Raw genomic sequence first — 25,354 nt, forward strand, 5'->3', positions numbered from 1 at the left:
ATTTGCAATGAGATACTGGGATGGCAGTAAAAAACAAAAAATGTGAAAACCTTAGTGATGTCACACATAATTAGCAGTTATTAGTCAATACATCAATAATTAGTCAATTGGTATTAAGGTTGTAGTAATAGACCAGAACTCTCATTCAGTCCTTTCTGAATGTACAAAATGCAGCCATGCTGGACAGAAGACTTAGCCTTTTATTCTTCTAAAAAATTTTGGGAAATAAAGTAGGGTGCATGTGACAAACCAATTGAGATGAAAGTCAAAACCAGGAATATTTTCTTTGAGAAATATTTATAAAAGAGCTTTCTATGAGAGTGGTTTTATAGCAAAGTATTTTATTCTCAGGGATTAACAGCAACACATAACTCTAGATAAAGTAAAAAACAGTCAGTTCAAATGTATTTGTGTATGCATTTGCCTTGTATCTCTCAGATCTTCCATGAGTAACTTAATGGTATGACAGATGATGGAGGAGCTGTGAAATCCAGCTAGAGTCTTCATGGTCTGTGGGACAATCATAATATATAATAGCAAGTATATTTCATTTATAAAAGCTTTTGTTCTGTATTGGAATAATAGAATGGACAAACAGTTAAGAAACCATTCTGACCTCTGCAAAGCACAGTGTGATTTCTAAATGCGGGGGGAGAAGGGGGAAAGGCAGGAGGGGGATCTCAAAGTCTGTACAACATAATTCTTTAGAACATTTGGGACATAACTCTCATCTCTGTTAAGCAGAGTAGTCTCCTCTACTACTGTCAAAAGTTTAGGCAGTGCAGTGTTCTTTACCTCAGTCTGCTTCCTCTTGTGGAAATAAATGTGCTATATAAATCTACATTCCCCTTGATGAGTCATTGTCTGTCAGTGTGTAGCTCAGGAGGTGAGGTGTAACACAGATATCAGGAGAGGCAGAAGTGCTTTCTAGAAGTGCTAGGTAGCCAGAAGAAAATCTGACATATGATTAAATAGTGGGAGGTGTGCCTGGACCCCAAGTCACAGGGCATGTATCACACGTTGCTTTCCTTTTAAGCTTTGCGCCCACAAAATATTGATTATTAGTGATCCTTCTAAGATGATGATGAAAAAGCTGAAGTGAACATTACCCAGTGTGGGCTAAAGCCAGCTGTGCTGAACTAGGAGAAGCTGTGGATTCCCTCAAGGGTCTTAGAAAGAGATCTGGAGAGACCGGAGAGCTCAGCAATCACCAAATGTATGAAGTTTAACAAGAACAAGTGCCAGATTCTCCATCTGCGATGGGGTGATCCTCGTTGCAAGTACAGACTGGGGGATGAGAGGTTAAAAACAGGTCTTCATAAAGAGATCTGTGGGTGTGGGTCAATGGCAAGTTGAATAGGAGTCAACAGTGTGTCCTGGTAGCCAAAAGGACCAACCACTTACTGGTGTGCATCAGGTTCAGCATCACCAGCTGGTTGAGGGAGGTGATTGACCAGGCGACATCTTTAATGTCCCTTGATACCCAAACTATTCTCTGATTCTATGATTTTCCCACTTTACTCTGCACTGATGTGGCCTCACCTCGAATCCTGTGTGCAGCTTTGGGCACCTCAATGTGAGAAGGACATCACACTATAAGAGCCTGTACAGAGGAGAGTGACAAAGATGGTGAAAGGCTTTGAGGACAAGAAGAGAAGGCTGAGGGGTGATCTCATCTCAGCCTACAACTTCCTCAGTAGGTGCAGTGGAGGGGGAGGTGTTGCTCTCCTCTCTCTGGTGACCTGTGATGAGCCACAAGGAAATGGAATGAAGCTTCATCGAGGGAAGCTCAGATTGGACACTGAGAAAAGGTTCTTCATCCAGAGAGTGGCCAGTCACACCCTGAAACAGGCTTCCCAGGGAAGTAACACAGCACCCCGTGTGTCAGAGCTCAGTGAGTATCTGGACAATGTTCTTAGTCATATGGTTTATTTGCAGGTAGTCTTGCAAGGATCAGAGAGCTGAACTCAATGGTCCTCATAGTTTCCTTCCAATTTGAGATAATTTATGATTCTTCAAGCCTGTGCGTCTTCACTTAATAAGATGTTTTATCACATTCTTTATAGTGCGCCTCAGATTTATGCCACCATTTTTCCTCCTTATCCTTTTTTTGTTCAGGGCCACTTGATGTCCACAAGGGTTTAGTTCTACTTCCACCACACTGGTCTTCAATAGCTGCATGTGAGAGTTGGTCAGTGTATTTACCTCAGTGAAATCTGCCTTTCAAATGTCCTTCAAGACTATCTGCTAAACAACCATGATTCCCATTCCCTTTGTCTGGTTGATCATACATGAATTACAGAAGTGTCCAGACCTGTATCACAAGTAGAGCTCATCTCGTATGACCTGAATTTTAGGACTTACAAACATATTCAGGAAGAAGCTGCACTTTTGGTGATCTTTTTTTTTACACACTATCACACTGCAAGAATAGAATTAAAATTATCCCAGTGGTTTTTTTTTTAATCTGGTGAGTTTAACTTCTGAGTAGTGTCCTGGTTTCCAGATCTTCAGAACAGCTTTGTATGCATTTGATGCAGAGCTTTGTTGCATGAGTTATATGAAAATCATGTTTTCTCTCCAAGAATTGGAGTTTAAGGTTCAGAACACACCCACAATAAGCAAATACACGGAGGATAAAATGCTCTGCTGTGATAATGTTTGATAAAGGGAAGCTGTGTTCTTTATGAGGGCTCTGGTGTGGTTTTCTGTGCTCAGACTGGGAGATAATGCAAGGCCCATTTTAAGCAACAGAATATAGCTATGAGCAAATGAAGAACTGGATCAGACCAGACCAGCAGCATAACATCAACCCTAAAAGGTCTTTTACAGTCTGCTTGACATGAGGTCTAAAGTAAGCAAACCTTCCCGCACTTGGAAGACTACCTGGGACAACTGACAATGGATTGTCCTGTCCAGCACAGCTGTGCAAGCAGCACAAACAGTTCAGTCACACATCCTTGTTTGACAATGCTTGTCCCAAGAAAGAGGTCAGCTAAGGCTCAGTTGCCCTTTCCTCAGCCAGGCATTTCATTGTGGAGCTGTCCCTAAACCAACAGACTCTTGAGTACCTGAGCTTTGGACAACTGACAGTGTAAAAGGAACTTTACCAAAAGGATATGAAGTTCAGGTCAGCTCACAGAACAAAGCCTCTCGTTTAATCACAAAAACCTATTCAGAACTCAGGATTCTGTCCTTGATCCTGCTCTTTTGCCAATAGAAAGGAGCATATTCATTGTTTTGTGTTTGTCTTCATTCCACATTGTGACTCTAAAAGCTGGCTTTCAAGCAGGGACGGAGGTAACCAGTCACAGAGAGATTTACTGATTGCAGCTGACTGTCTAACTTGTTACCCTTGCAGACCTGGGTGCTGCAGCTATCAATGGTTTCTCTCTTCATTGTTCTGTGGTTCTGTTTTTTCCCCAGTACTAAGCAAATGAAGTATCTGGTCAAGCTACTTCAGAGCCCATAGCCCACCTGGCACCTTTCTGCAACTGCTCCATTCCATTGGAGAGGTGCACTGTTGCCTGCAGTGCTGCCTTGATCTCTCACAGACAGTGACAGGGCATTTGTCATTGCCCTTCATTGTCATTGCAATATCCCATATGACATCTCACATCCCTTTATTCATTTGAGACTGACACAGGCTTAGATTTCATTATACAGATGATGATTTCTTACTGCTCCCCCTGACATAGGTTGATGTGACCTTCATGGCATAATTTTCAATGATCACATCCCACAGGTCAGTAATGGGTTAGATGGGAGTCTTTGACTCCCATGTTTGAAAAACATCCTCACTGTGGTTGAATGAGTTTTAGCCTCACATACATGCAAAGCCTTTGCCTTGCTTCCATACCTGCTAAATATCTTTCTGAGGAAGTAACATGTGTCTGATGATAATGGTGCCTTCATTCTGTCCAAGCTCAAATGCAAAAAGCAAGTGTACAAGAGTTGAAAGCAAGGAGAGTCCACCAGGCAGGAGTATAGAAGCTTTCACCATACACTCAGAGATGAAATCTGAAAAGCAAAAATTGTGCTGGAAGGAAAACTGACAAGGGATGTGAAGGACAGTAAGAAAAGGTTTTTAGGTGCAACAGAAAAATGAAGACTAAAGAAAAGTCAGGATGATTGGAGAAGGTTCCTGATGATTTGAAAAACTGACTAATTTTCAGAAAGGAACAGGAGGAGAATTGAGGAGACTACAGGTCTCTGCAGTCACTGAAAAGGTGTAGTGCACTGCTGCAAGGCACTAAAGGTTAGTACTCATTATGATCTGTGTCAAGAAAAACAGTCTCCAAGACACTGCCTAAAATACAATTTATTGTAGCTAACATTGAAAGGAAAAAGAGGATAATATAGATAATTTTTATTGTCACTCACTACAACTACCTGAAAGGAGATTATAGCCAGGTAAGGGTCAGCCTCTTCTCCCGGGTAACTAGCAATAGGACAAGAGGACCTACTCAAGCTCCAGCAGGGGACATTTAGTTTGGATTTTAGGAAGAAATTCTTCACAGAAGAGGAGATTGGGCATTGGAATGGGCTGTCCAGGGAGGTGATGGAGCCACCGTCCCTGGAGGTGTTTAAGAAAAGACTGGATATGGCACTCAGTGCCATGGTCTAGTTGACATGGTGGTCTTAGGTCATAGGTTGGATCTATAGCCTGCTCATTTAGGTTGATCTTCTCAAAGGTCTTTTCCAACCTAGTTGATTCTGTGATATTCCCTTAGCTGCTGGGAACCCCAAGCTGTGCAGCATTGGAAAGATCACCAGTCAAGGAATGGCATGCAATGCAAGTCCTATCCACAGAGATAGGAGTTCACCAACACTTTGGTCTTTAGAGTTCTTTAGAGGAATTTTTAAAGAAGAAAGCAGTTAATTTCTTCTGAGAAACAGAAGGATGTTCACATGAAGACCTGCTGCTTCACTTTATGATAAATGCTAGGAGGCAGGGGATGCAGTCACTCATGCCAAGTGGGAGCTACCTACGTGTTCCTCCCTTCTGACTCGCACACAGAGTTCATGCTGCAGCCCAGGGCGATGTGCAGGACAGCACAGGATGGGGAGCCAAGCTCCATGCTCGGCAAGCTCAGGCCTGCGCCTTCTCCTGTCAAATACTATGTAGGTCACTAACGCCCTGTACAACTGTATTTGAGCTCAAATCCCTGCAGAAGGCTCCCAAGCATAGCCTCCTGGGAACACTTTGAGACATGTGAAGGAATAAAAGATGATGAAGAAAACCGGCTCAGATTTACCAAGGACAAATCTCTCCTGACAAACATCATTGGTGTCTAGGATGGGACAGCTTGTTGTATAAACAAAGGGAGAGCAGAGGATATTGTACACCTGACTTTAGTAAGGCCTTCAGGATGATCTCCCATAATATCCTTGTAGTCACATTGGAGAGCTATAGCCTGAGTAAGCAGGCAATATTTTGTGTGGAAAGTCTGTACTGAGAGAAGCAGTAGGAGCAGAGCTGCTCCATGAGGACAGTGAGCTGGGCCAAGATTCAGCCCTCAGGGAGGGCAGTGCCCTCACCACAATATCTGACCATAGGGAAGCAGAACCAAATGTCAGTGACATCCATGGACACAGCAACCGGGGAGCCAGGGCCATGGTCCATTTCAGAGCCTAGGGTTAGGGAGCAATGAGAGCTGGTTGCTGCCTGTAGAACAGGAGGCTGGCTGTCCAGGGCCCAGACCCATAGCACCTGAGCAAGGGAAACAGGACAGACCCTGAAAGGCTGACAGCTCCAACCAAGCCTTCAGAACATGAGGCAACATAAGCTGGGAAGGCTCTCCGCAGGTGAGGGCTGCAATCAGATCCAGTGACTACGAGGCAGGTCAGCAGTGACAGAGTAGGCTCAAGTTCAAGCCAGGAAATGAGTGCACAAGTTGTTCTCAAGCAGGCCATGGCCAAGCAGGGCGGGACTGAGGGGAACAGGAGAGCAGCCCCTGATGTGGTGTCACTGGGGTGGGGGCTGATGGCCTGGGGCGGGGGGTAGCATGGAATCTGGGGATTTGGGCAGGTGGGAGAGGTCCCATGGAAGATCAAGGCCACTGAGGGCTTCTAGTGCAGCCTCCCCTGTGAAGACAGCGTGCCCTTGCTCCTCAGGGAGACCTGTGCTCAGGAGGGACTCACTTCAGAATGGCTCAGTGGCTGCGGGGTGTGAGGGGGCTGTTGCAGGGGGCGCAGAGCTGGGACAAGGGCAGTGGATAGGAAATGGACATGGCGTGAGAGGTCAAGAACTGAGTGAGATGGTCAGGCCACCCCAACAGGCCCCAGAGGTTGGTCAGGAACAAGCCAGGAAGGATGGTCTGGCTGGGTGGAAGGGGACTATTCAGGAAACTGGCTCTGAGTAATGAGTGAGAGCTTTGTGGAGATTGGGAAGGTTTGTTAGGACAGGGCCCTGTGTGACCGGAGACCCAGGCTCCTCCTGCTTGGCAGAGGGCTCAGGCAGGACTGAGCTCACTGTCCAGGAACAGCAAGGGCCATCTTTTCCCAAAGAGGAACAAACCAGGAGGCAAGGGGGATGCCCCAGCTGGAGTCTCACCAGCCAGGGCTCAGCAGCTGAGCAGAGCAGGCCTGGAGACCACGGGCAGTCCAGATCCTAAGGCAACGTCATGGCTATGTGGCAGGTGCAAAGACAGCATTGACCACAAAGTCAATTCACACAGCAGAGGCAGGTCCAGGTCCAGTGATCACAAGCCAGGGCCAAGGTCACATTAGGAGTCCTTGGCCAGGAATGGGCACAGCTGTGTTTGAACTGGAGAGTGACACACCACTGGTGCAATACACATGGGAACTGAAAGTCCAGCACATAGCTTAGAGCTCCTGGGGTCACAGGTGTGGGAGAGGCTCCAGGACTCTCACAAATTCCTTAGTGCAGGACTATTACAAATTCATTAGTGCACTCAGAGCTGTGTCATACGCTTACAAGCAAAAGAGATGGACCTGGAGACAAGGCTGCAAGGCTTAGGACTGAGGTCTGTCAGGAGGGAGAACTGGAGACAGAAACCTGCAGCGCACTTCAGTGCTATGTTTAGGCTGAAATAAGTTTCTGTTGTGGGCAACAGCTTTGACTTGGGGAGTTTAACTTAATTTCTTGCTGATTAACATTAATTTTTTTGTTTATCTCACAAAATTGATGTAACAAACTATGAAACAAACAGACCCTTCATCTTGCTTCCCCACATTTCACTTCAATACAAAAAGTGTCCTCTTGTGCTTACTAGTTTCAGCTTCCTTGTTATACTCAGTGCTCACCAGTCCCTTTGGTGAAGCAGCAAGCCATGCAAGAGGTTGTGATTGGTGTATAACTGTTTATATCTGCCAGATGGTGCTGCTCACTTTAATTCTGTGCTCTAGTCTGCTTCAGGAGCTGCAGTTCCACAGGGATGTCCTTGCTGCAGCATCAGTGACCAGCAGGCTGCAGTTCCTCTGGAGTATCACTGCCCTGGCATGAGCTGCCTGTGGCTGCAATGCCCCAGAGGTGACTCCCAAGAGTGTACCTTCAGCTGTGGTGCTCTTTATAACATCCCCTTCTTATTAACATCCCCATGTCTTCTCTTCTGTTTCTCCAAACGCATCTGTCACACGTCTCTGTCCACTGGTTCTTAATTACACTCAAGCAGAGGTGCTGTTTGCTCCTCTGACTGGAGATTTGGCACAGTATGAGCTCTTCTCATTCATTACAGGTCTGCTGTAAATGGCCAAGGACAGGGTTAGGGTTAGGGTTAGGATTTGTGTCCTCCTCTCACAAATGGTGCCGGTACCCAATACAAGCTCCAGACCCATGTGCAGAGGGTGCTGGGGAAATCTCTTGCTGAAGGTGGCTGTGCTTTCAGGGTCCTAACACTGGCTATTGTCAGTCCTGGAACTTAAATAGCTGATACTATTTTCTGTGCATTTATTACCTCTCAACCAATTTCTTTTTCATGGTTTTGTCCAGTTTCCCTTTAAAATCATGTGAAATTTTATCATCTTCCACATTTTTTGACTATTAATTCCATCATTCAGCTGTTTGTTGTCAGCTACCTCTGTGTGTTTGGGGTTTTTTCACTTCTTTCTGCTAACCTCTTTTAATGCCATTAAGTTCCTACTTCAGAAGATATACCAAATAGTCCACCTCTGTCACTGCCTCCATAACACTCAGCACTTCAAAAACCTCTGCTCTCAAGATCATCCCCCTCCTAAGTGTTTGACTGCGTGGAAGCAGCTTCCAAGCCTTGAATCTGGACACTGTTTGTGGCAGAGCCGTGAGATGCCTCTATGGGGGTCTATATCCCCCTCACTCAAGAGAAGAATTTAGGTGGAGTCTCTTGCTAGTTTGCTTGGCCATGAATCTCAGCAAGATGGACACTGCAAGTGTTCATTTTGGACACTAGTAAGAAAATTATTAAATTTCCATTTCCATCTTATTGGAAATGAGATGAGAAGGGGAAAGGAGAGAGCATAGTCAATTTCATGTCCCTTCCAGTGGTCAGATCCCAAAGTGGTGCAGCATTGGATAGGTCTTTATTCAGGGAACAGCACAATATGCATGTCCCATGCATGCAGAGGTTCACTGGTGGTGTGATCTTTACAATTTTATGGGTATGTTCTGTTTATCATTTCTACTGATGAATGAAAGTATACAGAAAAATGCTGTTCACTTCAAGATTAAGACGAGGATGTGCCAGCAACATCATCACAGGGTGCCAGTTCAGGACCATCTGTGAGGTTCTCCATTCCTCCATCTGTGTGGTCCTCCATTATGATTAGCAGATGAAGTTTAGCCCACAGCCACATGATATGTTCAGCACTGTATAGTCCAGGACACTAAGCAATATGTGCAGCACAGCTTAACACAAACTGCACAAAGTGATCAGCCTGATCAGACCCATTTTTACATGGTCACTAACTCCTTAATGTACCATAGTGTTCTGGTTAGGAGCACTACAGACTCTGATTTGTGGATTTAACCTGCAGGCTTGATATTTGACCTGCCTCATCACCACAGGCTTGTTTGGCAATCACTGGACTGTAGCAGTAGTGAAGGGAACTGCAGCATCTAATATATTATGGGGAAAGGCCCTGCCCTTCTTGTCTTGTTGTCACCCCCGCTGTGTATCCCCTTTCCTTGCCAAGCAGCCCCACCCTTACTGCCTTTTGACAATCTCCTCTCTGCTGTCCCTTTTCTCTATTGATAAATCTCAGCTCACTAGGCAAGAAACAGAAAGCCCTGCTATGTGTCAAAACCTTTCTAGCAGACGTTGCTTTCTGTTCGATTCAGCACATTATGCTTTCTCAAATACCATTTGGGAATCCAGGACAACTCTGCCCTGGAGTCCGGGGGTTCTCTGCACTTCCTCTAGTGACTATGGTTACAGCATAATGCCTGCTAGATCTTGTGCCTTCAGCCATGGATTCAGTTTGCTTAGGAGACAGCAGGCTTCTCTCACAAGTCATATGCAGAGGGATGTGGAATGGTCTCAGAAATTTATATCCCCCAAAGGGCAGGGAAGATATGTCATCTTCAACCCTTCTCCAAATGACATAAGAAGGAAGGCCACAAATAGTTCACACAGCATTTCAAATGCTGTCCTGTGTGTGTCTGGTTTTGTTCCACACACCCTGGCAGAACAGTAAACCCAGAACAACATGGCACATAGTGAAAATGGAGAGTAGTGAATGGACAGATGGCAGTTTATTGACATACCAACTTCAATGATGCTGCCAGGGGGACAAGAAGGGCTGAAGGACAATACCCAGACTTTGTGGGAGCTGGGATTAGTGTTATTAAACTCTTACCAGACTTCAAAGCCAGGAAACAGCAAGCAGAGTTTATTCTCCTCATGGCTGCTCTTCCCTCATCCCTTTGTAACACCCATCATGCTGGTCTTTTCAGAATTGCTTCCCATGGGAGCTGCAGCAGCCACACTGCCCTTGGCAGAGCCTTTGCAGCAGTCCTGCCAGCCCAGACCAGCAATGCCCAAGTGCAGTACTGGGCCCAGCCTTTGATACAGGGGATCTTATTCAACCTCCCTGAAACTGCACTTCTACCTCACATTTTAGCCCCTTTAGAGGGTGGTTTCTCTTTCATAAACAAAACAGCTCCCTCCATTCTACAGTGTTTGACCATGATATTTTTTCCAGGACACAGACATTTTAAAATGCCTCTGATGTTTCACCAAATAATATTTCTGTCTTTTTCTTCAAAAATTACCGGGTTTCAAGCCCAGTGCCACTGGTTTACATTTTCAGTATATTGATCGTAATCATCTGCTTGCACAAAAATTAAGAACAAAATTGGAACCTATGTTAAGCTCCCAGATCTAGTTTTCAACAGATGTCTCTCTGTCAGAAGACGTGGGACATAATTTTGTATCCCTAGTGACACCTAATGGCCCAATGTAGAATGGGTCAAATAGTTCTGTTTCACAGTGAGGACATTAGGTGGACCTCTCTCAGATGTAGTTTTAGGAAACCATTTACCAATTCATTCATCTTCATTTCATTACCATTGATTTTCACCATTTATTTTCTTTAAAACAATCATCAAGCAAAGAAACAATTAAACAATTGTTTTATATATATATATATATAGAGAGAGAGAGAGAGAGAGAGAGAGAGAGAGAGAGAATAGTTATTTTTTATATCCATGTTATATAATTCCATAAATATTAATTTTATTTTCATTGCACCTAGAAAGTGCAGAGTGACAGATATGCTCGTTTCAGTTTAATAACAGATCTATAATAGTTTATAAACTTTCACCCTCTGCTTCTTAGAAAAGTACTTTATACATCCTGCCTTTTTCTTTTTTGCTTTAGTTTTAGCAAAACTCCCTTTGCTGCCTTAGGTTTTAAGTGAAGCAGAACATTATATGCATAGAAATGCTTGAAATTACATAAATAAGAATATGTTTTTACTTGAATACTTCTGTTAACTGTGTCTGATCTCTTCAAGCTGTCTTGGGAAGACCAGTATTTGCAGCTCTTCCATAGGTTTCATAGCAGCCAAGATACATTTCCCTGTAGTCAGCATCATAATTTCAAGTTATATTTAATACTTACTTCTAAACTGTTTGAGGCAGCTCCAAATACTGCCAAGTATCTCCCTTTTCTAAGCACTTTTTTAGTACTGTCATTTGAAGTTCTGCATGCGTGTGCTAGCAGAGGGAAGATTGCTGAAGTCTGTGATCAATACTAATAAGTCTTTCAATTGGATAAAGTGCAGCCTGAAGGACCATCCCCTGAAGACTTTGAAATAGAAAATGATACCTCTAGGGGATTATGTTATCAAAAGGCAGTAAAAAAAGATTTTCTCACACAGTTCCTGTGGGTATTAGACAGCTGAAGCAGTCCACCTTTTAAGAAAAATAGCAATCCTTTCCTCGTGTTTTTGAACTTGTATCTTTTAGGCATCACCTCAATGTATTTCCTGGGGGCAATTAGAGGAAATATTTTAAAACTATCTGGAAATACAATAGCAGATTTAAAAAAACTGAGTTATTTGATACGTCATATGGACAGTGCAAGGTAAAAATAGGAGATATAGGGCTTATCTTGCTTAAATTCAGTATTTTAGGAAAAAAAATGTTAGGCTCTTGAATGACTTCATATATGGGTACATGGTGGTTTTGAAAATTGTATCTAAATCCTAATCTAAATGCATTCTGTAAATAACCACAACCCAATATATCATATATTTTGATTGTGTGGTGCAGTAACACAAAACAATTAGAGACATGTTTAGTTTGCAATGCTTTTATTAGAATAAATAGAAGAACCAACAATTGACATTCACAAAATCAATGGCATATCATGGGAATGAAGATGGGAAATTGCATCAGTCAGGAAGGTGTTGTGTTTGGAGATGATGATTTAAGAAGAAATGTGAAACTTTCTATATGCCCACTCTGAACAAGACCTTAGCTGTACCATATGTGCAGCACAAAGAAGCACAAATGCATTTCTTAAACAAGAATGATGCTGAAATTAAGAATTTCATCTGCAAGTTGTCCAGGCATCAATTCAAGGATGGTTGTGCAGCGAGATCAACAGAAAGGAACAGGATTATTTTAATAGCTGTGTTTATTTCCTGTAGAAAAACCAGACTCTCAATATCAGTGTCAGAATTTCTCACAAGAATAAAAACAGTGGTCCTGAATCCTATGTTATTCAATCATGATGTTAAGCTACCTCTTGAAGTTCTTATTTATTCATGGATATAAGTCCTAAGTACAACTTGTGTAAGCAGAAATATCAGCACCCAAAGATCTGAAAAGTCACACACTTCTTCAGGAATATCTCCCTAGATACTGAAGGCTTCCCACTTAGAGAAGAGATAAGATTATACTACAATACTAGAGTAAAGGGGGTCTGTTTCTTAGGGGTAGGCAAGCATTATTTCCAGCCCTTTTTCTCCTTAGGGTGAACAATATCTACCAAAGAGCAGTATCATGTCACTTGGATTGTGTTTGACCAAAAAAAGGAATGGGTGGTCAGCCCTGAACTCTTCAAATTCAGAGGAATGTTGGATGTCTCCAGTTACAACCTCTGTGCCACCTGCCTCAGTGCCCTCTTCATTGACTTCCACATATGCCTCGTGGACAGCCTCAGACACCCTCAGGCTCTCTGCTGCAGAGATGCCAGAGAGGTTGGCAGCTGGGCTGAACAGGTCAGTCATACCCAAGGATGTCAGGACAGATGTGAGGTTATATTTCTCCACAATCTTCATGCGTGGGAGGTACACTTTCACCTTCTTCTTTTCCATCACCCTGGGACTGGTCCATTCCAGGAGTTTATCATAGCTGATTTTGTTCTCAAGCTGCAAAGAGAGGCAGGGAATTAAATGTCTGAGACAAAAGTTAAATGGAATGCTTTCTTGGAATGCTTTCTTCATCACTTTCATTTTTTATTTCCCCTAGGACAAACTTTTCTTCTTTAGTAAACATTTGAAACCACTCACAGTAATAATAGTCCTGCTACCTTGCCTGCTTCTGATACCTGATGGAGATTGGTGCATATATATACATCCTCTTCTGGAGGGCTGCAGCAGCACTACACTGCTTTACCTTCATTTTATAAAACGGAGCTCAGGACTCTCCTAAGAGGCTCTGCCTCAGCACCTGGGCAGATTTTGTGCTCCCCTGCCTGCCCAGCACAGCCATGGGGTGGGTAGCTGGGATGTCAATGGGCAGCAAAAGGTCTGACAGCAGCCAAGCCCCACTGATGCCACAGCCCTTCTGCTCACCCTGCCAGGGCCATACCTCTGCCAGGCCAGAGATGTCATCAGGCAGCAGCACCAACAGGCTCAGCTCTCCACTGGTGTACGGAAGCTCCAGGACCTTGATTTTATCTTCAGCCACTCTTCCCACTCTGAAGGTGCTGTTCTGACGCATCATTTGCACAGGTCTGCTCTCTTGCTGCAAAAACAAAAATGTGAGATGATGCAATGTGGGAGCAAACTTTTTCTTTGGTCAGACAAATGTACGATGCCTTTGAAAGACAGGACTCAATCTTCAACCATGCTGCCTTTGGAAAAGAGTTGTGTCTCCATTTTCCTCTCTTGCTTGCTTGTGTGCCCTGGAAGCCTGGTCAGACACAAATCTTGTGAACACTAATTGGCTTTAGGCCCACTCACCCTTTCAATGATGGACTCAGAAAAATCACCCAACCTGTGACAGACATTTGTAGCCCCCAGACTCCTGCCTGTGTGAGCCAACAGCTGCCCTGGCCAGAGGTGTGTCCGTGCCCTCCTACCTCAGTCACGTTGAAAGGCTCTTCCCAAGTGTATTCTTCTTTAAATGCAGTTTTCCATATCCCTTTGAAGTAAATGACATTCACAAAGACCAGCGCAGTGTTAAGATCAACAGAGTCTGACACCAGGAAGTCTTGGATCCGTCCTTTAAGAAAGAGACAGGGCAGAGAGAGGTAAGATCCAGCTCCTCTGCACAAATCTCTGTGATGTTGGGGTGAGGGTGGTGGCTCCTGTTTTGTGGAGTTTAATGTTCATAGCAATAAGCAACCTGCACTTGCTTGACCCACCTTTTCTAGAGGTTATGAGGAGAGGAAGACAAGGATGTAGTTTATGGTAGGTGAGCAAAAATGCCTGCTACCAATTTTTAAGTCCTTACCATTTGTCTCTTTCTCCACCCAGGAATTGATGAGCTGTCTTGCTTCCTCTGCAGCTGTTTTGAAGTCAACTTCTTCCAGCTCTGCTTTGTAGAATTTCTTTGCACACTTTATGTATTCCTATAAGCAAAAGGGTTACAGTTGTCAGACTGATGAGGACTTGGAAATGTACAGATGTCTAAAGCAAGATTGTGAAAGAAAGCAGAATGGTTTAAGGAACAGTGAATGTTTACTCCTGGGTTTGGTCATCAGACACTGCACATGTCAGTCACATCTGTCTTCCTTAACTGAATCTTAAAGCTGTAAAAGAAAGACTGCTTCACATATACAGGTCTGGCACTTTTTGATGAGACAAGGTTCCAAGTTAAAATTTTGATATATTTCCTTTGTTTTACCAAAACAGTTTCACTTTAACAAATATTTCTAAGGACAGACCAATGTTTGTCTCCTCTTTGTGTTCACTCTTTAGGGTTTTGAACACTGTGTTCTCACATTCTTAGATTTCAAAAGCAAAGCTTCCTTTCACTAGGAAAACTGACAATTTCAGTTTCCAATATTTCAAGTAATAAATTTTATTTAATTTCTCTTAAAATTTACATTTTTCATATATACTCTGTGACAAGACATAACTGCATGCCATTTTTCTAGTAAATTAACAGCAATCTTTATTACTCCCTGTGATTTGCAATATAGGCATATTTTATGCCATTATATCTTTTGCCTTCATCTAACAGGCACAGAAAAGTCCAAACTCATTTTGTACTGGTTCTTTTCATGGCTCTCAAGCACCTCTTCATCAACAGAGTGGGCTACTGTTGGTGGTGCATACTGTTGGTGGGCAGAGTCACAGGGCATTTACAGGAAATCTCATGGAAGTCAGTTCACAGTATAACTCACCTGAAGAATAGGGTATGTTTTTTCAATATAGAGTCTGTCAGCAATCCTGAGTGAGTAAGTAGCATTTTGCCTCCTGATGTCTGAGAGGAGATCCTTGAACGTTTTGTGGATGTACTCAGCAGTGCCACACTGAGGTGATGACATGAAAAAAGAAGATAGATTGCATAAGAAAATAAGATCCTAAAGTCTGCTCCCTTTCAATTAAGAGAGATTCTACAGGGCAGTCTTTCTCCACAGACTGTCACCTTTGGGACAGCCAGTGCTGTGTTGGCAGAGCATTTAATGGGCAAGTTCATCCTTGTCAAGACAAGTCCCCTGAAATGTGCTTTTTAAAAGATGTAGTTGAGTTCCTGTCACTGAGTCTTCAGGGCTCTTCTCTGCCCAGCATCTTCCTGCCCAGCTGAAAATCTTCCTGCCCTGCTGGACCCTGGCTCTAGGTACTGAGCCCTCTTCACTCATTCCCCGGCAGCACTTGCCTGGGAAGACACCCTGGTGCCCAAAGCATTCTCCCCACAACATTACTTGTTCTGGTGCAAGATAAGCAACTTGCTGTCTTTCTATGTTTGTTTAAAAACAGGTGAATCACACCCTCCTTCCCTCCCTCCCTCCACAGACCCCCTTGGTTTGAGCCCATTACTATAGTTTTCGTCAGGGTCTGAAACAGCCAGGAGGAGAGGCAGAAAAGTTCTACTTTTGTTCTGAGGAGAAAATAAGACAGAAAGAAAGATTAAATTATTTCTCTACCTGGGAGTCAGAAATGTCTCTATCTCCTGTAGCATTATGAAAGTGAAGGACCTGCAAGAGAAAATACCAGTGGTAGAAATGAGAAGCATGACCAAAACCAATGCAAATTTGAGACTGTTACACATGTTGCTTGTGTAAAAAACCTGTTGGCTCAGGGAAGAAAAATATTATGAGAAAATAGATTAACTAAAAATTCACAGGTTATCTTACAACTGGTCTATGCCCTCTGTGGCCTTCTTGGAAACTGTCAATACTACTCTTTGCTTAGATTATTTTTTTTTCTAGTGAGTATCTAGAAATCAATTGAATTACATATTATATGTTGCTAAAAATAGTCTGTCTTCCTGTCTTTCTGTCTTTCTGGGATTTATCTTTTTTATATATTAAAAAAGAAAATCTGATTACATTATTTGGAACTTGTCAGAGTTTAGAAATCATAAAATTGCTGACTGGTAATCTATTTTGCTATTGTCTCTGAGTCTTTTATGTTTAAGTCAACTGCCTGTTATATTGAAAATATAACAATACTTTTATTGTTAAAATAAAATATAAAAATACTTTTATATTAGTATTTTCTATATGTAACTCCTGATTCAGTTCTCTATTTTGTGACTTTGGCTTAGTTCTTGTACATTGAAACAGGTGAAAACCTCACCAGTGGATATTTTTCAGTGATGTTACTTAGAAGGAACAAGTAGCACAAGTAGAGGTGACTTTACACCTGTGTAAATAACTTACCTTCTGCATCTGGGATTGAGTCTTACCCCTTGCTCCCATATACACCAGGGCCAGTGTTGAAAGCATGCTCAGAGAGGAAAAGAGCACGTTGTCATTGCTGCGGTGCAATTTCACCTCTTTGAATACGTCAAAACAAAATTCTGCATTTGCTGCACTGATGGAGCCCATTGTGAAATCCCTGTTGTCTGAAGGAAACAGAAAGAGTCTGACTTACTGTGGTGAAACAGGTCAATTCTAATGCAAAAAATTCAGTTGAACCCCAAACTTAGTGCACAGAGTTTTTTCAGCAAACAGAATCCAGTGGTGTGGATTTAAAAGGCAGATATGATTTTGGATTCATGAGCAATCAAAGTGCTGGACATCTGCCAGCTGTGCATAGGCTGGTGAAAGAAGAAAACACAGACTAGAAAATACAGTGTGCAGCTGCTAGAGAACACAACCCAGGGTACTCTGCCATATGTATCACAGTCCCTATCAAATCAACATGTTCATGTGACAGTCATCTCCTAGTGTGAGATAATTTGAGCAACAATGCATCTAACTGTTCCCCTGATAGAATGGATGCTCATTCTCTCTCTAATTGATTGAACTGATTGTATAGGTGATATAAGGTAGATTTTTTATTATTTACCTATTCTACTTACTGTTATATTTTAGGCTTAAGCTCTGTTTTTGTTCCTGGAGAAGAAACAGATTCATGAAGCAAATTCTTGGGGGTTTTATTGTTGTAATTTACCTTTGAAAATGTAACTATTAAAGATAACACAGAACTGTAGAATGATGGGATCATTTGAACATTCTGCACTCCTTGATTTCATTCAGAGAATGTCTTACATAACACATAGAATTTAAACAAATTCAGTTCTGTCTTTTAATACTAAATGAAAAGTTAAAGCAATCGAGGAAGAAGGAAGAAGGTCTGTTGTAGCTTATCAGCAGCTTTTCAATGTGGAAGAATTAGTAAACAAAACTACAGTTCATAAAAACAAATACTTTGACTTTATGCATGGCAGACTGAAACAGCAAAATAATACAGATGATACACCTGAAGGCAGGTAAGATTTCTGCAGAAGGCATCCTGTGATAATTAGTTTCTTTAACTGATACTGAAAGCCACAAACATGAGGTTACATCAATACAATTATAAGTATTGTAAAAGACAATTGTTATTATCTTGCATATTAGAACTGAAACCATAATTGAAAGAAATGCTTACCTTATCAGATGCACCAGGGAAAGGTAGAGCACAGCTTCTCAGCTGTACTTGGGGCAGACTTGACGAACCCCTTGGAATATATCTTATGTTATTTTGTGACACGCCCCATGCTGTCTGTTCTGTGTTTACCCAATAAAGTGATGGATGGAGCTCAATGTCAGACAATTACTTTTACTTGGAATAAGTCCATTCTTTGAAACAAAAAAAAAAAAAAAAAAAAAAAAAAAAAAAAAAAAAAAAAAAAAAGCCTGAAAAAGGGATTTTAATTTAAAGTTTCCAAAAAGGAAGGTTTATTCATCAAAGCACATGAAACCTTGCAGAAAGACAGGAGAACATTAAAATGACTGAAGCAAAAATAATGATAAAAGCTATTCATTGGAACTTGAATAGTAGGTTGATTTGGCCATGGCAGCAAATAGTGTAACACAGCTTGTGAAAATAAAACAAAAAAGAGTGGTGAGGAATTCAGTCTTGTAGAATGTAAGGAATTTCATCTTATTTTCTTTAATATTCCTCTGTCTTGAATAGTGATAGGCCTGATACATTTCAGAGTCATCATTGTGTGAACTTACAAATTTTGCTAAGATCAGCATATGCAGGGATGTATTTATTGCAACTTTTCTCCCAATGTTGGCTGGACTACCATTATCACCAGTCTTTCTTCCTGTCAGAATCCATGGCTCTTCCTAAAGAATGGAGAAAATTTGCCGCTGAGGAGCAAGGAAAGAGCATTTCCTTTCAATGTTTATTGCCAAATTTAATAAAACTGAAGTACATTTTTCTGCAAGAAGTTATATATTTGTCTGGTGTCCCTTGCTGCATTGTGAAAGACCATAGACATAGTGTTTCACAGAGCACAGTTTTTCATTCCAGAGCAATCTAGTTCCAGGAACTCAGACACAGTCACAGTCTGGGCAGCACATCAGTGGAAAAAAACCCTCAGTGAGAGTATTTTGAGAAAACAAATTAATTTCAGTGCATCTATACAGGGAAGAACTACAGAACTAATGAAAAATGTGTTGGGGAAAGAGAATTTGACAAAATAAGAAAGACAAGATTTCTGTAACTTTTTAATTCAGGCATCAGGATATTTAGATCCTAGTCAGATGCTACCAGAAAAGGATTTGAAGTTGCTGCTATAATTTTGAAAGGTAGTTTAAGGTGTGCTGTTCTTTTCCACAGGTCACAGCACCAGATGCTAGGTTCAAAATGTGCCTTTTTTACATACAGAGACATTCTTACAAGACCATTCTTACATTCTTCATGGCACATCAGCTGAGCAAACCAGCTGAAGAAACATTCATGGTCTGCAAGACAGTCATAATATACAATAGCAAGCAGAAACCAGTTGCATAATTCCTTTGAAATAAAAGAATGGACGGACAATAAAAGAAAATGCTTTGACCTCTCAAATGCCACATAATTTTAAAACAGAAATCCAAAGTCAATACACAAAATGACTCCGAAATTGTCTAGAACAAATTATGCCTCAGGAGAGTAGAGGTGGACTTTTTAACCCTTTTCATTTCTGTGAAAGAGGAAAGCCTCTGGATCATCCCAACCTTTCTCTCTAGTACAGTTCTTCATAGTCCCTTTCAGCTGAAGTTGCTCATGCAATAGGAGCCATGAAGAGCTTGGTCTGGACTGGTGCATTTACATCACACTGATACTTTAGATGGTACAGTATGCAGTCCAGGCCAGTCTACTACAACCCTTGTTATTGCAGGAACAGGGCTTTTGAGGAAAGATCTTTAGACTTTGGTCTGCTTGGGTGTCTCATCACTGCAGGTCTCTTGCAAAGAGAATGAGATATTCTCTCACAGGGGCAGTGTGTAAACTGGTCACCACTGTTGTGAGTCCCATTTAGCTGAAAAGGGTCCCACCTTGCTGGAGGACAACAGGTCAAATGAGTGTATGTGCCTGTGTAGGGTGAACCTTTAACCATACAGCTGGGAGATGCTCCCTAGACTGCAAGTTATTCCTGCAGCTGCTGCCCCTTCTGCCTTTCCATCTTAAAACTGTCTTGTTTCTGTTCAAACTGCCTTCTACACGTCCATTGCAATATACTTGACAGCTCAGAAGGCAAAGGACTAGCCAGTATGTTTGTCCTTGCCACTTCTAATGTTTGAATATGCCTTGAGTCTTCTTCCTTGGCAATCAAATTATCTAGTGGTGTGCTTCAACTCACCATATGTGAGCCACCTTGGCCCTTTTGCACCATCTCCCTGAATCATATTTGTATCATCATAGACAGCCTGTAACTTGGTAGCTACGAAGGTGTCCCATGAGTTGGTACAGGTGTTTTGTAACAGCCAACTCACAGCATTGTTGTTGTTAGCAAAATATTTCTGAGGAATATATTCACTAATGAAATAATTATTTTGCTTTAAAATAGAGAAGGGACAGTCCACTGCTTGAGAAGTGTGCTAATGCACCACCCAGGTTACTGGTTTTTGTTAGCATTTCTATTTTTTATTGGTCAAATGAATGATTAATGTAAAGAAAATTGCAGAGACAACTAAATAATTTCACAAGTAAAAATCATGATTATGATCAGCTATCAGCATAGAATTGTAAGAATATGAGAGGTAGTGCCTAGTGAACTGGGCAGCTTTAGATCTGTCATGGAGTCCAGGGAGGTTAAGCAGACCTTCCTGCCTCTTAGGAAAGAAGATAATGTATTGCCCTGTCCAGCACAGCTGTGTAATGCAACGCAATCACAAAAGGATGTGTTTATCCACATATCCTTGTTTGACAATGCTTGTCCCAAGAAAGAGGTCAGCTAAGGCTCAGTTGCCCTTTCCACTGCTGGGCATTTCATTGTGGTGCTGTCCCTAAACCAACAGACTCTTGGACATTTGGACCTTTACAAAAGGATATGAAGTCCAGGTCAGCTCACAGACCAAAGCCTCTCATCCAATCACAACATCCCACGCAGAGCTCAAGACTTAGTTCACATCCACTCTGCTGTTCTTTTGTCAGTGGGAAGGAGCATTTGGATTGTTTCATGTTTGTCTTGCTCAGAGTGAATGCCAGTGATTGTTCAGTTAGGTGCTACTGCAGACCTTGGTGCTGTACCTAATCAATGATGGTTTCTCTCTCACTTGTCCTGTGTTCTTCCCTCAGTCTGGAGAAACTTCAGGTATCTGGTCAGCTCCTTCAGACAGGAGCTCTTAGCCCACCTGCTGTCTTTCATTGGCAGCCCTGCGCCATCCTGAAGTGTTGGGCATCTTTGCTTGCAGTGCTGCCTTGGTCACCCACAGGCTGTTACAGGGCTGTGCGTATCTCAGTGTTGGCAAAGTGAATTTCTCCAGTGAAGGCATCTTCAGAAGAGCCCTGATGGATTTGGTCACAAGTTGCTCACTCTTACTGTATCTGCTCAGCAGTGCACACAGCATCCAGGGTCTGCAGCTGCGCAGGTTCTGGACCAGCACACACAGCTGTCCCTTCATCAGCCACCACAGCACACATGAAGTCTCTTATTCATCCCTCAAGTCCATGGAATCAGCCAGCAGCCAGGGTGACACTGGGAATGTCCTTACTCACTGGCTCCTAAGGAGGCAGCAGGGTAACAGGGGCCTTACAGCCAGCACACACACAGGGCAGGAAAGATGGCAGCTGGCATTGGCACGACATTTGGCATTGGCTGTGCCACGTGGGAGCTTAGTTACCAGCATCCCTCCCCACAGAGAAGCCTGTTTGTGGCAGCCTGTGGCTAACACTGCCCATGTCACCATGCCTGCTACGTTACTTCCCATCACTGACAGTCTGCCCAGCATGTCCTTTATCTCAGCACATACTCCCAGGAAAAATAGCATTTTCCTTTTGCACAAAATAGGATAAACTAATGTTTTGGTTTGTTTCAACACAGACATCCTTCCACAAAGCCTTCCTCTCCTCTGAGTAGCAGCCTACTGAGATTCTTGGCAATACACCTGACGTGCCTCCTGCAGGAAAAGACTCTGCAGAAAAGGAGAAATGTCATTACACAAGACTCCATGCCATCATATTGGCTTTGCAAAAAAGAACTGGGAGGCCTGGCAGACACTGAGCTGACACTGTGGGACAGCAATGTGTCTTTGTGGCAAGTAAAGTCAACAGCACAAGGGAATGCCTTAGAAAAAGCACTGCCAGCAGGTAAAGGGAGGCTTTCCTGCCCCTCTACTCAGCACTGGTGGGACCACAGATGGAATGCACTGTCTGGCTCTGGGCTTTCCATTCCAAAAGAGATGGGTATGTCCTGGGGAACAGGACCAGAGAAGATGATTAAGTGCTTAAAGTATCTGTCATGAGAGGAGAGGCTCGGAGACATGGGAGTTGTTTCCCTGGAGAGGAGAAAGCGCAGGGGGTTTTATCCATGTGCATAACCTTCTTGATGGGAGGGTAAAAAGAAGGTGCAGCTAGACTTTCTCCTGTGAACAGACAAGAGAGAAAAGACATGACCTGAAATAGCAGAAATTACATTTAAACATAAGAAAATACATTTTCATTTGGATAGGGAGGTAAATCCAGGTTGCCCAAAGAGGCTGTGGAGTCTCCATCCTTGGAAATATTCAAAACCCAGAAGGACATGATCCCAAGTAACCTGCTGTAGCTGACCCTGATGGAAAGGTGGAGCTTGGAATAAAGAATCAGCAGAGCTCACTTCCAGTCTCAGCTGTTCTCTGCTTCCATATTATATCTAGAGGAAGATCTCAAGGGAGATGGAGAGAGCAGGATTATTGCACATTAATGTGCAAAGAAAGTGCAGCAGTGTGGATGAGGCACTTGAAATGGGAGCGTATCGCACATCTCACAAACAGGTATCGTTTCCATGCTGCATGGAGAGAAATGTTTCTTCACAGTGGCAGATCCTTGGATGTCTCTATGTGCTTTCTGGAGGAGTGCAATTTATACCACTAGATGCAGAAAGTTTCAGATTTTGTCTTGTTACCTGCTAAGCCTTATTTCTGGTACTGCACAGCAGTCTGTATGAGAAAAAGAGTCTCAGTTCTTCAGAAAACCTATTTGGAAGGCTGTGACAAAAATGCCAGTCACAACAATGATGTCTTCAAGGTTTATTTATTTTTGCCTTTTTTATTAGAAGTTTTGGAAGCATTTTAATATTGTTAAAAGCAAATATTAAAGCAAGTTACAGGTTTAGTACAGTATTTCTGAATTTGCACTTTTTACCGCCTCTTGTCTTTTCTTTTTGGAAAGGAGAAGCTTTGTATTTGTGTCTGAGTCATGGCCTCTTTGCTTTTCTCCCATTCCTTCATCTTGACCATTATTGCTGTTCAGGAAACAACATTGGTCACTGAGGCATATCTTTGTACTTTGTGCACTTTCCAGTTTAATTACCATAGGAAGGAAAGTTTTCAAACGTAACCCACTTGAAGTCTTCCTATTGTTTAAGTGTACAGGCTTTTAAATTTAACAGACTGGATCAAGTGCTTCTGGCTACAAGAGATGCAGAAAGTGATTAAACTGCTTATGACAAGCCTTGAGATGTTGAAATTTTGCATATCTTGGAACAGTTTAGACCACTGCTTTAATTTCTTAAGAAAAAGAATTAAATTTACTTGGTTAAATAACTGTCTTTACCACTGGAGAAAACTTGAGTCTAGATCACAAACATCCTGATGATATTCAAATAACATGGATGTCAGACAGGTATCACCACCTTCTTTCCTCTCCACATCTGCTTTTATCATGCCACACTGTATGTTAATGTGGAAATAGAATAGTAGAATCATAGAATGTCCTGAGTTGGAAGGATCAGGATCATGAAGTTCAACTTCTGGCCCTGCATACAGCAGCCCCAAGAATCACAGCATGTACCAAAAATCATTGTCCAAACACTTCTTGAATTTTATCAGGCTGGAGCTATGACCACCTCCCTGGGGAGCTTGTTCCAGTGCCCAAACACCCACTGGGTGAAAAGTCTTTTCCTAGTATCTAAGCTAAGCCTACCCTGACACAGATTCCTGATATTCCCTCAGGACCTGTTATGAGTCACCAGAGAGGGGATAAGTTCCTGGTCCTCTGCTTCCCCACCTGAGGAAGCTGCAGACTGCAATGAGATCTCTCCCTCAATCTCTTCTTCTCCAGGCTGAACAAACCAAGATCCCAGCTGCTCCTTCTATTTCTTCCCCTCAAGGCCCTTTACAATCCTCATGGCCCTCCTTTGGATGCTCCCCAATAATTTATTGTCTTTTTTATACTGCGGTTCCCAGAACTGCCCCCAGCGCTGGAGGTGAGACTGCCCCAGCTCAGAGCAGAGCAGGACAATCCCCTCCCTTGCCTGCCTGGCCATGCTGTGCCTGATGCCCCCAGGACAGGGCTGGCCCTCCTGGCTGCCAGGGCACTGCTGGCTCATGTTCAGCTTGCCACTGACCAGGAGCCCCAGGGATCCCATAGACCAGGATCCCACAGGTCCCTTTCCTTGGGGCTTCTCTCCAGAAACCTTTTGCCCTGTCTCTATGTACATTCAGGGTTTCCCTGTCCCTTATTATTGGAATAGCTGATATTAACGACAGAGTACCTCCTCTCAAAACTCTCAGGGGGAAAATGCTTTGCCTAAGAGTTGTTCATCTACTTATTCTTTCTTTTGCTCTTTGAGTTATATGATTTTTCAGATGATTTCATCATCTCAAATGGCCGAGTTCCCAGAACAGTTTTTCCTTGAAATATTTATCCAACTAGTAGTGCATCTTTAACACCCATTGGAATTATATCAAAGAATACATAAGAACAAGTTAATATTTCACTGGGCTATTTCTTGATAATCAGTATTACAGAGAGGAATCAAACTATAGATGTGTGCATTCATTTATTTCACAAATGGGTAGGAAACTTCATATCTAAATAACTTTATTAATCCTAACAACTGGAGGATTTTGTACTACATCCCATTTTGCTCACAACAGTTACCAACGTAATAATATTTTTAAGGGTTAGCCACCCAGAAAATTAAGAAAATTCAGATAATTTCATGACCAAGATTTGTGACTTTCTTTTATTGTGTTAAGAAAGAAAGCAATCAATTATGTGCATCAAAATCAGTAATATATGATTAGAATGAAAACAGGTCATAATGTTGTGTCAATGGAACCATACTTGGACATGCTAGTGGACACATCAGAAAAAAAAGACAGAGAAAATTAGGATTCTCATGTATTTCTTGAAAACAAGAGATGTAGTCTTGAATTACCATAGGAACAAAGAATCCCAGCTACATCCATGGAATAATAATGTTCATGAGTTTTGAACAACTGAGAACTCTCCAGGAACAAATTGAAGTTTATTTGCTAAGCAAGACCAACAGAGACAGGAATTACTTTAAAAGCTGTGTTTTTTCACAAAACTCCCATGGAGAAATCAGATTCTTTAACATCGCTTTCAGGATTCTTCACAAAAATCAAAATGTTCTCAAATTTGAAGTGACTTCCAATGTTTTAAACAAGAATTCAGATAACTCTTTTGCTTGGCAGTTGAGTCCTGGATCATGCAGATATCCATGTTTCAGGCTTTGAAGCTATACTCTGTGACAAGACATACCTGCATCTAGACAAAATTAGATCTCCTTGAACATTCTGAAGTGGAAGGGAAACTCTCCATAACTTTGGAAAGCCTCTGGAAGAAATTCAGTATTACA

At 42.3% G+C, this 25,354-nt stretch overlaps 1 protein-coding gene across 1 annotated transcript; it reads right to left on the reverse strand.

Moving 5' to 3' along the window:
* Nucleotides 1-11,807: 11,807 nt before the first annotated feature.
* On the reverse strand, nt 11,808-16,679 carry LOC132072803 (ovalbumin-related protein Y-like). Its single transcript, XM_059471312.1, has 7 exons — nt 16,503-16,679; nt 15,765-15,815; nt 15,021-15,149; nt 14,126-14,243; nt 13,752-13,894; nt 13,259-13,414; nt 11,808-12,816 (listed from the first exon to the last, which is right to left on the reverse strand). Exons 1-7 carry the CDS (start codon nt 16,668-16,670, stop codon nt 12,415-12,417), a joined length of 1,167 nt encoding a protein of 388 aa, XP_059327295.1. The 5' UTR covers nt 16,671-16,679; the 3' UTR covers nt 11,808-12,414.
* Nucleotides 16,680-25,354: the final 8,675 nt, after the last annotated feature.

Source organism: Ammospiza nelsoni, chromosome 1, assembly GCF_027579445.1.
Source record: "Ammospiza nelsoni isolate bAmmNel1 chromosome 1, bAmmNel1.pri, whole genome shotgun sequence".
Lineage (NCBI taxonomy): Eukaryota > Metazoa > Chordata > Aves > Passeriformes > Passerellidae > Ammospiza > Ammospiza nelsoni.

Bases quoted from the DNA above. Each gene is read 5' to 3' on its own strand.
- LOC132072803 (XM_059471312.1), bottom strand. From the start codon at position 16,670: ATGGGCTCCATCAGTGCAGCAAATGCAGAATTTTGTTTTGACGTATTC. The intron at 15,816-16,502 runs GTAAGTTATTTA...TTTCTCTTGCAG, and splicing joins CTCAATCCCAGATGCAGAAG to GTCCTTCACTTTCATAATGC. The intron at 12,817-13,258 runs GTATGGCCCTGG...CTCTCTTTGCAG, and splicing joins ACATCTCTGGCCTGGCAGAG to CTTGAGAACAAAATCAGCTA.